Source organism: Penicillium malachiteum, assembly GCF_028827825.1.
Source record: "Penicillium malachiteum strain IBT 17515 chromosome Unknown utg000005l:1.0-9002435.0:326005.0-9005861.0, whole genome shotgun sequence".
In the NCBI taxonomy this organism is placed as follows: domain Eukaryota; kingdom Fungi; phylum Ascomycota; class Eurotiomycetes; order Eurotiales; family Aspergillaceae; genus Penicillium; species Penicillium malachiteum.
In genome coordinates, this window is record NW_026643099.1 from 500,154 (window position 1) to 516,119 (window position 15,966).

The 15,966-nt window shown below is 43.8% G+C and overlaps 9 protein-coding genes across 9 annotated transcripts; 5 read left to right on the plus strand and 4 right to left on the minus strand.

Moving 5' to 3' along the window:
* Positions 1 to 1,117: 1,117 nt before the first annotated feature.
* N7483_010221 (uncharacterized protein) lies at positions 1,118 to 1,738 on the minus strand (the record flags this gene model as incomplete). The annotated part of the gene is made up of 1 exon (XM_057093648.1): positions 1,118 to 1,738. One exon carries the CDS (start codon positions 1,736 to 1,738, stop codon positions 1,118 to 1,120), a length of 621 nt encoding a protein of 206 aa, XP_056939619.1.
* Positions 1,739 to 2,414: 676 nt separating this feature from the next.
* On the plus strand, positions 2,415 to 3,512 carry N7483_010222 (polysaccharide deacetylase family protein; the record flags this gene model as incomplete). Its single annotated transcript, XM_057093649.1, has 4 exons — positions 2,415 to 2,470; positions 2,530 to 2,724; positions 2,805 to 2,985; positions 3,036 to 3,512. 4 exons carry the CDS (start codon positions 2,415 to 2,417, stop codon positions 3,510 to 3,512), a joined length of 909 nt encoding a protein of 302 aa, XP_056939620.1.
* Positions 3,513 to 4,279: 767 nt separating this feature from the next.
* On the minus strand, positions 4,280 to 5,963 carry N7483_010223 (cytochrome P450; the record flags this gene model as incomplete). Its single annotated transcript, XM_057093650.1, has 4 exons — positions 4,280 to 4,419; positions 4,484 to 4,621; positions 4,690 to 5,576; positions 5,635 to 5,963. The coding sequence occupies 4 exons, from the start codon at positions 5,961 to 5,963 to the stop codon at positions 4,280 to 4,282; spliced, it is 1,494 nt and encodes a 497-aa protein (XP_056939621.1).
* An 881-nt stretch (positions 5,964 to 6,844) lies between these two features.
* Positions 6,845 to 8,713, minus strand: N7483_010224 (amino acid transporter; the record flags this gene model as incomplete). Its single annotated transcript, XM_057093651.1, has 5 exons — positions 6,845 to 6,889; positions 6,999 to 7,721; positions 7,805 to 8,154; positions 8,217 to 8,384; positions 8,443 to 8,713. 5 exons carry the CDS (start codon positions 8,711 to 8,713, stop codon positions 6,845 to 6,847), a joined length of 1,557 nt encoding a protein of 518 aa, XP_056939622.1.
* Positions 8,714 to 9,480: 767 nt separating this feature from the next.
* Positions 9,481 to 9,915, plus strand: N7483_010225 (uncharacterized protein; the record flags this gene model as incomplete). Its single annotated transcript, XM_057093652.1, has 1 exon — positions 9,481 to 9,915. The coding sequence occupies one exon, from the start codon at positions 9,481 to 9,483 to the stop codon at positions 9,913 to 9,915; it is 435 nt and encodes a 144-aa protein (XP_056939623.1).
* An 893-nt stretch (positions 9,916 to 10,808) lies between these two features.
* Positions 10,809 to 11,156, plus strand: N7483_010226 (Glucose-repressible protein; the record flags this gene model as incomplete). The annotated part of the gene is made up of 3 exons (XM_057093653.1): positions 10,809 to 10,823; positions 10,895 to 11,078; positions 11,140 to 11,156. The coding sequence occupies 3 exons, from the start codon at positions 10,809 to 10,811 to the stop codon at positions 11,154 to 11,156; spliced, it is 216 nt and encodes a 71-aa protein (XP_056939624.1).
* A 600-nt stretch (positions 11,157 to 11,756) lies between these two features.
* N7483_010227 (uncharacterized protein) lies at positions 11,757 to 12,811 on the plus strand (the record flags this gene model as incomplete). The annotated part of the gene is made up of 2 exons (XM_057093654.1): positions 11,757 to 12,210; positions 12,234 to 12,811. The coding sequence occupies 2 exons, from the start codon at positions 11,757 to 11,759 to the stop codon at positions 12,809 to 12,811; spliced, it is 1,032 nt and encodes a 343-aa protein (XP_056939625.1).
* A 1,282-nt stretch (positions 12,812 to 14,093) lies between these two features.
* On the plus strand, positions 14,094 to 14,708 carry N7483_010228 (uncharacterized protein; the record flags this gene model as incomplete). The annotated part of the gene is made up of 1 exon (XM_057093655.1): positions 14,094 to 14,708. One exon carries the CDS (start codon positions 14,094 to 14,096, stop codon positions 14,706 to 14,708), a length of 615 nt encoding a protein of 204 aa, XP_056939626.1.
* Positions 14,709 to 14,817: 109 nt separating this feature from the next.
* Positions 14,818 to 15,873, minus strand: N7483_010229 (uncharacterized protein; the record flags this gene model as incomplete). The annotated part of the gene is made up of 1 exon (XM_057093656.1): positions 14,818 to 15,873. One exon carries the CDS (start codon positions 15,871 to 15,873, stop codon positions 14,818 to 14,820), a length of 1,056 nt encoding a protein of 351 aa, XP_056939627.1.
* Between the last annotated feature and the right edge of the window lie 93 nt (positions 15,874 to 15,966).

Here is a 15,966-nt window from a genome sequence, read left to right on the forward strand (position 1 = left end):
CATCAAATTAAAAGTACACTTCCACCTCCGCATCCCAACATCAAGTCAATATACTTGGATGGTCTGTGTCCCTTCCATGTGTTTTCTAATAAGACAAGCGCACTTTGTACATTGCCAAATCCACCAGAGCTCTGCATACATCGAGCTCGTTCCCGAATCCATTCCTGACGCATGGCATCTTTTACTTCAAGTCCTGCATGAAATAAAGGCCACAGTAACTGATCCGACCACCCAGAGGCCGGCGGAGTAGCTCTTGCATGATAAAGTACACTGCTGACAAGCCAGTCCAGCTCGAACTCATCAATATCCCCATAGAATAATCTGAGAAGGTAAAGAATAATCGCAAACCGATACGCTTCCGTCATGTGAAGGAAGTTTGGACCCCTATCAGAATGAGCAGGTCTTTGCAGTAGTCGTTGTTTTATCTCTTGAACTTGATTCAAGATCTGAGTTGAAGGGTTGTCGGCGTCAGGTTGGCTCTTATATAATGTGACAATTTCACAAACGATTTCAAATTGATCTGAGGGACAAGGTATCGCATCAAAGCTCCATCCATCTCCTGATTCGCCGAGTAAAGAGCCGATCTCTTGAGGTGAAAATACTGTAGGTCTGGAATGTGAAGCAGCAGCCATTACGTCTAGCCTGGAGTATAGAAGAGAAGTTAGTTATGTTGATGATGATTTACTTATTATCGAATTTTAACCCACCAAGCGAGATATTGTTCCACAAAGCAGCCAGCGGTTCGTTCTTGACGTAATTCGATCAGCCTTTTAGCACCCTGAAAATGTGAATGGAAATCTGAGATTCCACCATGACAAAGATCACAGAGACACAGCATAAGTATTGTAGCTAGTGTGCCAGGATGTTTTGCCCGAATCTGGGAATATAAGTCCTCTTGTAATCTCTTCATAGCTTTGCCCTTGAATCGGAAGAACTCGCGCTCGAATCGATTTGTCGAGAGTCGCACATTATAGTGACATGCTGCCAATGCTGCACATGCATATAGTAGTGATGGCACTTCGATCGAGAGAGGGAATATGTAGTCGCGATAGGGATTTTGAGGAGATAGATTGTCCACGCATAATTTTGGCACAACCTCATAGATATCTGATGCCTGTTAATGAACAGAACCACCTTGGAAGTGACAAGACTCACGATATTGCATTATAAACTTGAGTTCATCCGGGATACTGATACAGTCCAGACTTGAGCCCAATGTATTGTAAAAGCTCAGCGAGCCTCCAAGATCCTTGTACTGATCTTGCGGCGGAGGCGTTATGGCTAGACTTAGTTGGGGCTCGGTAATATCTTCAGGGAAAATGTCGACTAGAGCAAATTCATCGGACCACGTTAAGAGTCCAGGTGAAGCATGATTCTCGGGAATGCCCACAAATAACTGCAAAGGATCAAGCAGATCTTCGACTTGGTTCTCTTGGGGCTCAGTCTGAACATCATTAACGGGGCTCTGCGGCGATTGTGGAGCAGTGGGCGGAGATGGTGTTCTCGCAGTCGGTTGTTGAGCTCGGCGCGTTCGTCGTCGCTTTGTCGTTCCTGGTACTGGGATACTTTTACCTACAAACTGTCCTCGACTCGCTAAACCTGGCCATTGGAGTAAATATCCTTCACACTTTTGACCGCTAGCTTCGCAGGTATTGCAAGAGGGCATACGCCGGTCGCAACCGCGACCACGACGACGACAGGTTTTGCATGCTCTACCAAAATATTGCTCGTTCACCATGATGGAAGCGAAAAGGGATTGAAAATAATATTTTGAGCGGAGGAGTGTAAATCAGAGTGGCGTTGGTTATCTCGGCACTTCAAGTTGGGGCTGATAGCGGGGAAAAGTCATGACATGGCATCGTTATCAACAGAGGATTACTCTCAAACCAGTCGTTTTTACTAGTATCATCATCCCAAAATGTATCAATTGATGTGTAAATTTGCAAATAATAATAAATCTGGAGCCCGAAATTGGATTTCATGATATTTGACACTCAACTATTCACAACGACAATTGAGCACACTGTAAATAATTCACAGCCTCAAGATGTCCTTCCCCGCATGATCAGTATGGGGAACCCCGGTTATTGCCGCCACAATTTATCCAATACGAACATAGATGTGTCATAGTAGATAAATACTTTCTTTCTTTCAAATCGATTAGACCTGTTATCAGGAATATATGGACCAATTGATTCATAAAACGATAAGACGTACGTATACAACTGAGATTTATGGAGACCGAGCCATCTCATCCTTTAACCCGTTTAGGAAGGTCGTTGAGCACCGGAGCAGACCAAAATTTGAATGATAACATCCAATCTATCCAAAAGACTTGAAACCAGTATATTAGTTGTAATAATGCATAATTCTATTGAATCTAGATTTGAAAAATTTGAACCAGAACCGCCACTATGGGAAAACGTGTACTTGTAGGATACGGCATCGACGTAGATGCAGTCAGTGGCTGGTATGATGCAAATCCTGAAATAAAATGATTGAAGTTAGAACATATGATAACAAAATTAGGCTCAATACCGAGGACGGCCATATCCCTGACCTCACTGACATATCGCGTGGTATATTCGGCGCGACAGTGGGAATCGACCGACTTTTGAAATTATGGGACAAGTACAACATCAAGACGTCTTGGTTCATCCCAACTCACTCACTTGAGTCATTCCCGGATCAGATGAAGAAGATCAACGATGCTGGTCATGAAATGTAAGTTTTCTCACATGCCAGTGTGCACTTCTAATCCGACCATAAAAAATGCTGAATCGAAGACCACTAACACCATTTAGTGGTTTACATGGATATACCCATGAGCATGTAGATATGTTGACAGAGCAACAAGAGCGAGATATTCTCGCCAAGTCAATCCAAGCAGTCATCGCCTTCACTGGAAAGCACCCTAAAGGATGGACTGCCCCATCCTGGAGAACATCAAGCCGGAGCATCAAATTATTGGAAGAATTTGGTCTGGTAAGCAAGCCTACTCCAATGTTACCAAGACCAAAGCTAAAAATTGCTAGGAGTATGACCACTCGTTTATGCATCATGACTCACAGCTTTACTATGTCCCCTATGGTTCTGAAGGCCTGGTCGCTACCGATCTCTCCAAGCCGGCTGAGCAATGGATGAAACCAATGGCCAAGCTGGAGCCCAGCAAAATCGTGGAAGTACCTGCAAACTGGCATCTGGATGACTGGCCACCATTCCAATTGACTGAAGGCCCATCACATGGGTATGTCGATCCGGATGTCATTGAGAGACTTTGGAAAAGTCAATTCGACTTTTTGTATCGAGAGTACGACACATTTGTCTTTCCGATATCGATTCATCCTCAAGTTAGCGGAAAGCCTCAAGTTATCATGCTTCATGAGAGACTCATTGAGTATATCAATTCGCATGAAGGCGTGGAGTGGTGTACATTTGCACAGATGGTCGAGGAGTTCAAGTCGGGAAGGATTGAAGGTGTAGATGTGGTCGGTGGAGTAGGTCTGTCATAATTGATTTGACAAGAATGCGATAATCCAATCTACAATCACAAGATAAATGGAATGGAAGGTTCAATGAATTTCAAATTTCTTTTTTTCAATTTTTATAATAGTGAAAGAGGGGAAGACCATCTGAATCATGATACACACATGAGATGAAATCAACCTGGGTCAGAGTAATTCGTGTGAAGCCATCTGGGCTGAAAAAAACCATCAGATTGAAAAAGCTCCAAGGAACCTGACATGGCTGGTAACGGTATTAATCTGCATTTGATATAGACCTCTTTTTCTACTTGGGTTACAGTGGTTTTATTCACCGCCGGGCGCCTGTCTTGATACCCGACTCGGAGGAGAGCCTACAGCTTGATTCCCTAGGGCTACCAATTGCCTATATCCAACCTTGGAACAATATACATAACAGTTAACCTTCCCTTCCAGATATCCCTCCAGCTAACCCTGTAGGTACTCGGTCACCTGTAGATGCTCTGACTCGGACTGAGCCATGTACTTGAGTATGTGCACACACCTGTTCAAGCACTTGAGTGCTGGGAACTTATCTTTCCCAATTTCAAATGCTCGCTGCTATGTACACTGGCAGGGCCGTGCGAAGCGCGGCGTGAGGACCTGTAAGAGAAGACTTCGGGTTATGAAAATAATATTGTAAAACTTGAATTTGAGTAAATTATCGAATGTCGATAAAAAGTACCATGCAACAACTTGAATATCTTCGTAAAACTTGACTCCATCTCATTTTCATCTCTTATATAAATCAAATAAATTCATTCCAAGTAATGAAATTCCAATTCCAATCGGTGTCCCTTTGGACCGGCAAGGTACCCATCACTGGCCTCCATGTCGCCGTGGTCGTGAATAGTCGTCGAGAAGTTTGAATATACGCTCGCAAAGAAATATTTGATTGCTAGGAACATAGTTAGTATAAAATATCATCAAATAATCGATCGAGGATGATAAAGTATACTTACAGTAATAAGCAAAATGCATTCCAAGACACATTCTTCCACCACTACCAAATCCCCAGAACCATTTTCTCATCAGGGCCAACTGCTCTGGTGATGCATTAAGCCATCGCTCTGGCTTCCATTCAAGAGGATCCGGGAACACTTCAGGCATTCGATGAAGAACCGATGCATATGATTGCACAATTGTTCCAGCAGGGATACCATCATACCCGCCCAGGGTACAAGGCGCGGTACAACTCGAGGTTGACCACCAGGCACCGATGGCCAAAGACGAAGCGTTTCCATCAATACAGCATGAAGGATCGGCAATTTGTCAATATCCTGAGGGTTTGTGATATCCTCGATCTCAACTAACTTTCCAGGAGTATGCTTCAAGGGTGTTTCAAGTCCGCGAACCTCTTCTCGGAGCTTGGATTGCCATTCCGGATGACGGCTTAGTTCGTATAAGAGATATGTGGAGGTGTTACCGCTAGTCTCAAAAGCTCCAGAGTTCAATGAGAACATGTCACTTGCCAAATCAAGGCGTCGGGGGTACATCTGAGGCTTCGCATCGACCTGACTCATTCCTTTCAGAGCGGGTTCAAAGGCCACTGGCTGATCATCTGGTGATAGTTCCTTTCCACTGGCAAGAAGCTGTTGAGCTTGGTCACACTTATCGAGATTCCATTTTTCAACACCTTCGAATGCATCCACAACACTCTTAGGGATGAGGTGGATGCCGAGTTTTTGGAGCATTGCCACCAAGCGAGGGAAATGGTATTGCCAGAAGGTGTATTCAGCTACTCCAAGAAAGCCATCAAAATAAAATCTCCGCTCTTTCTCATTTTCTACCAGATTACTGGCAATGGAGCGACCAAATTGCCACTGCACGAAAGTGTCGAGGAGATAGGCATAGGTGAGATCCATGACCTCCACTGCCTTGTTTTCGGTGGAGGACTTGTGAAGCAAAGGGAGTACACGGTTGAACAGAATGTCTCGCGTCGCGGCTCGCGCAGTCTGGGATGACATGACAAATGATTTTGTGAAGCAGCTCGACAGCGCTTTCTTGTGAGCGGAGTGTGTCTTGTTATCCTTGATGGTGAATAGATTGTCCGTCCTGTTGATATCATTTAGCGAGGCTTCATTCATGAATGGAATGGGGGAGTAATGCATACCCGTAGACAGCAAATCCATTGAAGTAAAACTCAGGCTTTGGGAAACCTCCATGATAAATTCTCTTCAATCCATCTTCATAGGAGTTCACACTGAGAAGATTAGGGGCAAGTCGAATAGCAGGGCCCTTCTCCATATGAAGATTGTAGATCCGACTGTTTTCTTGCTTCGTCCATTTCACCCAATAGATCCAAATGGGACAAAAGCTACAAGACCAATGCGCATTTGGAACCTTTGCTAGTGGGGAGAGGAATGCAGGATACAAGATGAATTTGTACAGCCCTGCAGTTGCGCAGAGCAGAAGGATGGCGTAGTACAAGTGAAGCTCCATCGTGATATTGATACTCCAGGATACGCACTGTGACTTCGGTGTGACCGAGCAGCGCCTTTATAAGTATTCAAAGATTTTTCTTGTTCAGCAACTTATCAAAAACACAACCGCGACTGATTTTGCAAGTCTCATATCTTTTCGTTGCATTACGTGAGGCACAAGAGAAGAGCCTGATTGGCAACAGTCAGGCTCTGTATTGGGGATCACATTATGACTATTTTGGGTAATCGATATAAAGTCTTGGACCTCCAAAGTTTCTGTTAATCTGATATCTCTCAGGATTGTGGGGTAATCATTTTGAAGACAAGTTTGGATAGAACTGGAAGTCCATGATATGCTCTAGATGGAGTAGATCTTAACCTAATGCGGTAGGTAAATGAGTCGATAACACCCGGGGTAACGCCCTGTGGAGCCTTATCCATCATTACAGAGCTCGACTTGACCAAGTAGATATCAAGCGTTTATCTGAACAGTCACAGGTTTCTGACAAGCCAGTTATCAAATTAGATGAAACGACTTGCTAACGGATTTGGAAATTTCGACTTCGGAAATAGAGACTCGTTCAGACTATCCAGCATTTTTTATTCGTACAATCAGATTATAAATACTGGGCTTGAGCATGGGTGACAGATGCTTAATAAATATTTGAATTGACGTTGTTTAGATAATATTGGAGAACTTGAAGTTTCCATCTTAAAAGGTTTAGGCGCTGAGTACACATAGGACTTTGCTACGAAAAGCCAGTGACCACGGCATACATTTATTATTTACGTACGAATCGAAGTTTTCCTCAAGTAAGCTTCAGATTCCGATACCTATGTGAACATTTGTTTCGCCTATGGCACCCGTTGTTCTTAGCTGATGGTAGAACTGTGCAGTAATCATGACCCATTAAGAACCACCTCGAGCCCCTGTATCTCAATTCTCTGCTCTTGTTAGCAGATGTTTCACTGAAATTCACGTGGAAGGAAGGAAAGGAGGGACATCAAAATCATTATAGACACAAGAGCTATCGGTATGAAGAAGGTGACTTACCGGCCCAGAGAATGTCTTCCTTTTACCTCCCCACCAGGACATCAGAATGATTGCAGAGATTCCAGTTATAATCACACTAACATAGTTCATGCTGGCCACTGTGGTCGGAATAGAGGTAGGAAAGCAAGACATAATGGTGATGAAAATGACCCAAAGAATTGAGAAGGCGTTGCAAATAGGGCCAAGACGACGGCCCAAGTTGAATGGTCGTTTGGGTAGAACGTTCTCACGACCTCTCACCAAAACAATAGCTTGAGGTAGTGCATACGTCAAATTGAGCGAGAGGATTGACATGGATATGAAGCTATTGAATGCAGTTGAAGATCCAATGTAAATGAGTCCGTATAGGATGATAGCGACCACACACGCGATCGTAGCATTCACAGGAGCTTGAAGCTTAGAATGGATCCGAGCAAAGTATGGTGAATATGGAAGGCCTCCATCTCGAGCAAAGGCATATGCAAGTCGTCCTGTTGTCACGATGCATGACACTAATGCGCCGAAGTAGACGAAAAGAATCCACACGGTAAGCACAGTAGCAGCAGGCTGGCTTCGAGTGGCTTGTAGGTAAATTGTATACACCGGGATCGAGGAGGAGGCAACGGCATCTGTGTCTGTGATGGAGAATAGGAATGCGATTGTCCATGGAATGACAGTTATCATCCCAATGAGCATGGTTAATCCCATTGCACGAGGCACGTCGCGGGTTGGATTCGGAAGTTCCTATCATATAAAGTTAGCAAGATTCCAGGCATCAATGAGCCTGAGAGAACAAAGGATCAGAGTCTCTTTGTTATGATAAATACCTCTGCAATATGGCACGCTCCATCAATTGCTAAATAAGCATACATGCACGTTCCAAGCCCAATCATAAAAGAGGTACCGTCACTCCAGCCACTGGAGTTTTCATAATTCACAAACACTGCCTTCGCTGACTGCTTGTCTTTCTGCATAGCCAGAACTGTGACCAAACTCACAATAAATCCCAGAAAGCTACTAACAAACATCACTGTCTCACCTCGCGGGAGAGCAGCTGGTAATAGACAAACAATAGTGGCCGCGACCAAGACTAGTAGGCAGTATATCATCCAAGTTTGCCAGGCGTCTACTGTGTAGTCTGGATGATAGATTCCCGCCAAGTCCACGGCCATCTGAGCTAGGAAAATGTGTTAGTAAATTCTAAATTCTTCGTTTATTTTCCAATAACCGCAGACTCACCACAGACTAACGCGGTGGAGGAACTGGTCAGAGCCCAGGCTACCACACTCATCCAGCCCATGATAAATGCAAAAAGAGCTCGGTACTTCGGAGGAGTGACCATATACGCAAAATGATATTGCCCTCCGCTGGAAGGGTATGCCGAAGCGAGCTCGGCTAGGCCGGCGGCTAGAGAAAACAGATTCATTAGAAGAGTCAATATGCAGAGAGAATATTGAGCATTTACTGATAAAGCAGCACGCGACTGAGGCAACGATGAGCCCGAAGAATACTGTCGGGCTCCCGCCTAGCAATAGAGGCGTAACGAAGGTGGCCGAATACCCAAGCCATGAGTTTGTCATGCTGAATCCGAAGGCAAGAGTAGAAAGGAGGGAAAATTGGCGAGGAAGCTCCTCTGGCTCATAGCCTGGAGGAGACGCAGGATGGCCGCCATTTTCATCACTCGTGCCGACTGAGTCTGGGAATTTAGACATAGAGTAATCAGTAGACCCTGTCATTGTGATATGCAGACACACCGCAGAGCAATGATCAAAGTAATGATAAGGTTCAAGAGTATAGATAAATTGATGGAGAGTATAGTAATTGCTTCTTATGGGATTGGTTTACATTTTATTATATCCAAATCGCATGGATATCACTTGACGTAGGGGTTATCAACTCCTCGTAATGAACCAACTGATAGGGCTTCACACCTACCAATGAAGATCACAAGATTTGGGTCTCACGCATTTACCCCGGAATTACCAACTCTAAGCTATTTTCTAATCTTAAACTCTCACGGGATGATAGTTGGGCTCGCGTCTTTACTCCACATAATATCTCATTTATATACTGGATTAGGAATAGTGAGGATCTACCTTTGTTTTATCTTCGCCACATCAATTCACGACACGCCAAATGTTCAAATGTTGAATGATAGAATTCTCGAGAGGTCAATGTTATCTTTTATCTCAAATCTAGTCCGACATCTATCACCGATTTGCCGAAGTGAGACTTTCGGGGCGTTTGATCCTTCTGGTGGTCTCATTTACTTGCCCAAAGAAGTATGATTGAGCATTTGAGAGACTCGATGGATATCTCTGATTGCTGTTCATGCTCATGCTCATGCTCATACCCATGGTCCACAAATACTCAAGCAGTCATCTCAAGGTATTTAAGAAGACGCTAGCTGAGTCCGAAGAGCCAATACACCAGCAATTGAAACCTCCACACCCACGGTTGATCTGACATTCTCACTCTTACTTCCTCACATACAACCATCAACATGTCCGCAGTCACCGGATACGACTATCCCGGCTATGAGCAGCTAGGGAATATCTTCAATATCTCAGCCGCTGTGTCAATACCCGCCGATGCCCGTATTGTCGCCACCTCCGGCCAAATCGCCGATAACCACGACCCTCTTTGGGGAACACACGCCGAACAGTTCGAAAAGTCCATGATAAACATCGAGAGGTCTTTGGCTGCTGCATCACCTCACATCACCGACCCAAGACAACTGTGGGAGGGCGTCTTCTATGTCACATCATACCATGTTGGCGTTTTGACAAGGGAGGAACAACTGCAGATTGCTGAAATTGCCAGAAGGTACTTTGGCAAGAATAAGCCTGGATGGGCAGCTATTTGTGTCAATGCTCTCTTTCCCCCAGAGGCTTTGGTGGAAATTCAGGTCCAGGCGGCTTATCGTGATGGAAAATAATGGAATGCAACTATATCCGAGTCCTTGAGTCTGTCACTACTATCTATTATCAGGCACTTGGTGACATGGTTACTATTATAGTCTATTCATTCATGTCTATTCAAATGTTGTATACACTGGCAGTTGCTTTCCCACGAAACAATTGAATTCATACATGAGTATCTCATATATCTCATCGATGTATTACGTATGATTGTTGCCAAGAGAATGGAATGTAAGACAGTTGGAGCCTCGGCCCATCATGATGTCTCGATTCGACAGGTCAGAGGAAAACTTATCCGGTGAATATACACCCCGATGATTCATTGGTGGTATCTGAAGCCGATCTTTATTAAGAGATTAAGATAATGACAGCATTTGAATGTTCCAAAATTGTTTAGCTTTGTAAAAGTTGGCACAACAACTTGAAGCCCCGATTTTCAAGCCACTGACGGCATTCCCGACGTTTCAAGTTCCCCCAATCAGAATCCCGTTCACCAACTTATTGTGGAGAATTTTACATTAATTGTATCTTGTAGGAATACATACTTAGTATAATTCACCTTGTATGTATATGAAAATTAATAGATTCTTTTCATTAGAATAGGCTCTTCTTAGAGAATCATTTCTATTCACAAGATTATACATCTAGTACTTCTCAGGACCCTGCATTCCTTGATTTGAGGAACTCTAGATCCGGAAAATGCAACCGTACCAAGTTTTCATTAAGTCATCGAAAATCTATAGATCGATCTGGGGAAAAAGTGACGTAGTGTATCACGATCTAGAGGCCGTTGGAATAAGCATAAATAGATCGTACTCTGCTCTTCAGTCTCATCACAACACACACAATATTAAGAAACCAACTTCAAGTTTAATCGCAACTTCTACTCTATTCCTCATTCTCATTCAAAATGGAGACTGTCAAGGTTCGTTACCCTGAAAGCCCTACTCAATGTGATCTCTTATTTTGATTCCATTCATACTGACTCGATCTTAGAACGCCGCCAACTACGTTGTTGAGACCGTCCAGGGTGCCGGTGCCACTGCCTCCAAGGAGGTCAACAAGGAAGTGGCCAAGGACTCTGATGCCAAGCTCAGCACCCGTGCCAACGCTGCTGTCGATGCTCTGGGTGATAAGAAGGATGAGGTTACCCATGATGCCAAGGCCGATGTCTACAAGGGTAAGTTAGAACTTGTACATTATAAAACCTCGCAATTATCAGTCACTAACTTGACCTGCAGAGGCTACTAAGCACTAAATATGGATCTAATTAATCGTCAACTGGTTGCTTGGCCATCGATCCACATGATGTTATATGACCTAAGTTTACGTCTATACCAAGAGAAATCTACTTAATTGATTACAATTTTATTGAGATGAAATGTTCCTTGCTATTTGTTGAGACCAAGTGTACTAGACCACCTGATCCGTAGAGATATCACCTTTTGCCTCATTCCTTAACACCACGCAGCGGCACATTCCACCATCCAGGCCTTCCAACTCTATTTCCAGATATCTCCAGGCATTAACACTCCGTACTTCTTCCTGCTTCACATGGTATCTTCTCTATGTCCCATGCATGTCCCATGCATTTTACATCCTTTGTTATTTCAATCTATTTTGTGACTAATCATACATGGATGAATGTTGGATGTTTGTTTGTGTCTAGGCATCCATTAGTGCCATGGGTGCCTAGCCACAGACACAAGTAATCTCAATTGGCCCGCAGGTGACTTGCATACCGCTCTTTTCCCTTTTCAACTTTACAATTCTACCTTATTCAAGTGTTTGATTCTCTAGCTTCCTCGCTGCACGGAAACCAAATACTCTTGTCAAATAAGCTTCAAAAACAAGCATAATGACTGTCAACCCCATGGATCTAGGTGATAATGATCGCTTTCTGGCATTGTCACCAGAGAGACCTCCACTACCTTACACCAAAGGTTGGCGATTCACCGTGCAATCCCATGTGCCACCTCCACCCACACCGGTCATACACGAAAATCTGAGATATACCGACAGCGATTTTGACAAGCTAGAAAGACTGAGCCCTATTGATTTCTGTTTACTACTTCCACCGTTACCAGGGGAAAAGGGCTCAAATACCCTAGATCTTGAAATCGTTGACCTGATAGCTGTTGGAGAACCCCGTAATTGCCAGGTGTTCACAGTCAAAGCTCTACAAGGGATATCAGAGAAGCCCCTCCCGAGCATACTACTTGCAAAGGTCTATGACCCTCTTTATTTTGATGATACCAACTACTGGATGGCGGGTTACCGATTCATGGATCGATCCTACACCCATGAGACACGTGTGTATTCTATTCTGTCCGAGTTGCAAGCTCAGAAAATACCACCTATGGGTCATACTCAGTTGATATCTCAATCGAAACTCCCAAGGGTATCATAGCAAGACCTGTTCGCCTTATCCTGATTGAGTATATCCCGGGAACAGATATGCAAAAAGTCACACCTTCAAATTTCAGCCAAGAGGATCGGCAGCAGATCATGAAGAATATTGTTGATATTGAAACAAGTATCCATGCAAAAAATATCTTATTATGTGACTGCTGCCCACGAAATATTATACTGCCAGAAAGCAATCCAACAAACGTCAAATTTATTGATTTTGATGCTGTATGGTTCGACCGTCGACCTGATGACGCACACCCTTTTTTGCTTATCGGGCACAAGTTTCTCGGTCAGTATATCACTCCTCTTTATCAGTGGCGACAAAAGCCCCGCCGAAAATTTGGTGACTGGGTAGACTGGGACTGGAAGCCATGGCTGCAGGTTGAATTTGCACATACTGCATCGACAATCACACCAGAAATTCGAGATCGTTTTGGACCTCGGCCTGGTGACTTGGGAGAGGATTGTGAGAATAGGAAAGACCAGCAAATTGAATGCTGAAATAGCTGCATCCGATGAAGATTCATCGTCTTTCTGCGGTCGATGGAGCAAATTGTATTGAGGGTTATCAAGTTCTCTGCCATGTTTCGTAAAATATCTGATATAGAAAGTTCTAAGACTGATCTCTAAAAGAAATGAACTAGTGGCACACACATGAATAAGCAGACATCTGAAAATACAAAGTAGAATTCAGCTCACGTAACTTGATGTTCGGATACCACGCTGTGGTTGTCTCAAATTTCCTCCATCTTTGGATGTCAGAATCAGATCCAACTTGAAAGTCCTCGTAATTACGGAGCGCTTCAAGGATCTCGTAGGCTCAGTAAGAATTGATCCAGAATTTTTCTTGAATCTCATTTGAATCAACATTGATTTTGTGTGTCATGATAGATAATCTCTGGAACTTGATAGCGGGTCCTCAGTGTCCTTCCCGAAATGGATAAAGGATGAGCTTAACCAAGATAGACCTCATGAGGACGGCATATTCATATTCAGGTACTGAGACAAATATAATCAGTAAATCTTACTGCTGTAGAATGATTTGTTCTTCCTTAATTTGAGCTCCGAATTTTGAGTACAGTCGTTGTTCAAGATCACCCCTCAATTTCAGCACACCAGTCCAAGATGATAACCATCAAGTGCCATGGCGCTCCATATGAAGTATGTCTTTCCATAATGAGCTACAAATGATCTCATAAAATCTAACCATGGCAAGATTGGACAAGCCCATGGCATAAACGCAAGAGAGATGATCAACCGCAGTATTGCATTCTATCAAAAGATGTTCGCCCATACCTGCAAAATGGACTGGGAGACCGTGCGCACAATTGCAAAGGATTGGCAGAGCGAGATTGAGAGTCGATGGCCGAGATATTATGAAGAGATGCAGGGTTCGTCCTATTAATCTTAATCAATGTCCATGCATGTCCTCAATACTAGCCTGGGGTTTTGTTTGGACTGAACCATCGCTGACGAGAGAACAATACAGGAATCTCAGATGGTGCTGAGATAGCCCTGATTGATATCTTGATTCTCAATATTCGCACTGAAATTGCATTTGGAATGTTTAATGACGGATGTACGAGTCTATATTGGAAGACGAAAGGAAATACCTTCCTAGCACAAAACTGGGACGTAAGTCTGCCCACATGATCCCCGGGGCCGTAAGCCCCCTAATCAATAGATATGAAACAATTTAACATGGATCTTACAGTGGATGGAAGAGCAAAAACAAAACCTCATTATCCTAGATATCGCCAGCGACAAGATACCACGCATCAAGATGGTCACAGAAGCAGGTATCATCGGAAAGATAGGGCTAAACGAATTAGGCGTCGGTGTCTGTCTAAACGCCATAAAAGTCCCAGGCTGTGACACGACGCGTATGCCAGTTCATCTGGCATTACGTTTAGTACTGGAGAGTTCATCTTCTGACCATGCAGTTCAAGAGCTGGAGAAGGTTGGATTAGCTGCGTCTGCACATCTTCTAGTCGCTGATAAAGAAAAAGCCTTTGGACTTGAATCTACAGCAAAGACTATAATGTTGATTACTGCAGATGAACGTGGCCAAATATTTCATGCGAATCATTTGTTGTTAGACCATGAGGGTTCTGTTGATGCGGGTTGGTTGGTGGATTCGCCGTGTCGACAGCGACGGATTCAGGAATTGGCGACCAGGTATGATGTATCGACTGATCGAGAGCCGGGCATGAGGGATGTTACTTGTATGTTGGATGATCATGATGGATTTCCGTATTCGATTTGTCGGTATGAGGAGGGTCCTCTGGGGATGGATGCTACGCTTTTTAGTATAGTTATGGAGCTTCGGGGTACAAAGGCTACTGTCTATTTGGGGAGACCATGCAAGCCTGAGGAGACAATCTTTTTGGATTTATGAACATTTGAACGCTATTTACTATTGAAGCACGACAGTGACATAGAAACTGATATAATTGGCCTCACCAGCTATAAACATTGAAGAGATAGACCGCTCGTCATCATCAAACTCAGTTGGATTCTTTCTCTTCATCAGGCTTGGGTTCATAGAAGCCCCGAATTTCCGGCGTGATCTTTGAAGCAGTATGTGCAAATTCGGCGTCCAGCCATGGCTTCCAATCCCAATCTACCCAATCTTCAAAGTCTTCACGAGGTCGTCGCCAGCGATAAAGGGGAGTGATGTATTGACCGAGAAACTTGTCCTTGTCAAGAACAGCGCGAAATGGGTGTTGAGGTCGACGATTGAACAAGACAGCGTCAAAATCAATGAACTTAACGCTTATTGTGTTATCATGATCTTGTAGCAATATGATATTACGTGGACAGCAGTCACGTAATACAATATTTTTGAAAAACACAGTGCTTTCAAAGTCAACTATATTTTTCATGATCTGTTGACGGGCCTCCTGGCTACATGTAGCAGGCTGAGCCTTTTGCATATCCTTTTCAGGGAGATATCCGATCAGGATGAGACGAACAGATCTCACGTTGCTTGAGTTCTCAATTGGAATATCAAATGAGTATGACCCATAGAAGTGAGGGATATTTTCGCCTTGAAACTCAGAGAGGACAGAGTATACACGTGTCTCATGTGTGTAGAATCGATCCATCGCTCGATAACCGGCAATCATAAACTGAACATCATTATAATAGAGAGGGTCATACACCTTCGCAATTAGAATATTAGATGCAGGTAATGGCTTCTCTGGTGCCCCTTTTAATACCTTGACAGTAAAGACCTGTGAATTGCAAGGCTCCTTGACCTTGATAGTATCAATGATCTCAAGACCAAGGGTATTCGAGCCTATTTCACCAGGCAACAGAGGGTGCGCCAGAAAAAACTCCACAGGATCCAATCGTACTAGGTCCTCTAGGTCATTAAGAGTGTAATTCAGGTTGCTGTGCACAACTGGTGTTCGAGGAGTAGGTATATGAGATTGCACCGTGAATCTCAAGCCTTTTGCGTAAGGGAGTGGAGGCCTCATGGGTGACATTGACAAGTACCGTTTCCTCTGGTATAAACCACTGGACGACGTGACAATTTTGCGGACAGATTCCGAATCCATTTTTTTTGGACAGGAAGAAGAAGATCAAGTGGGAGAGTTCAGTAGGTACAAGGAAGATTGAAAGGAGTGGATAGCTGAAAGAAGTGGGAAGCT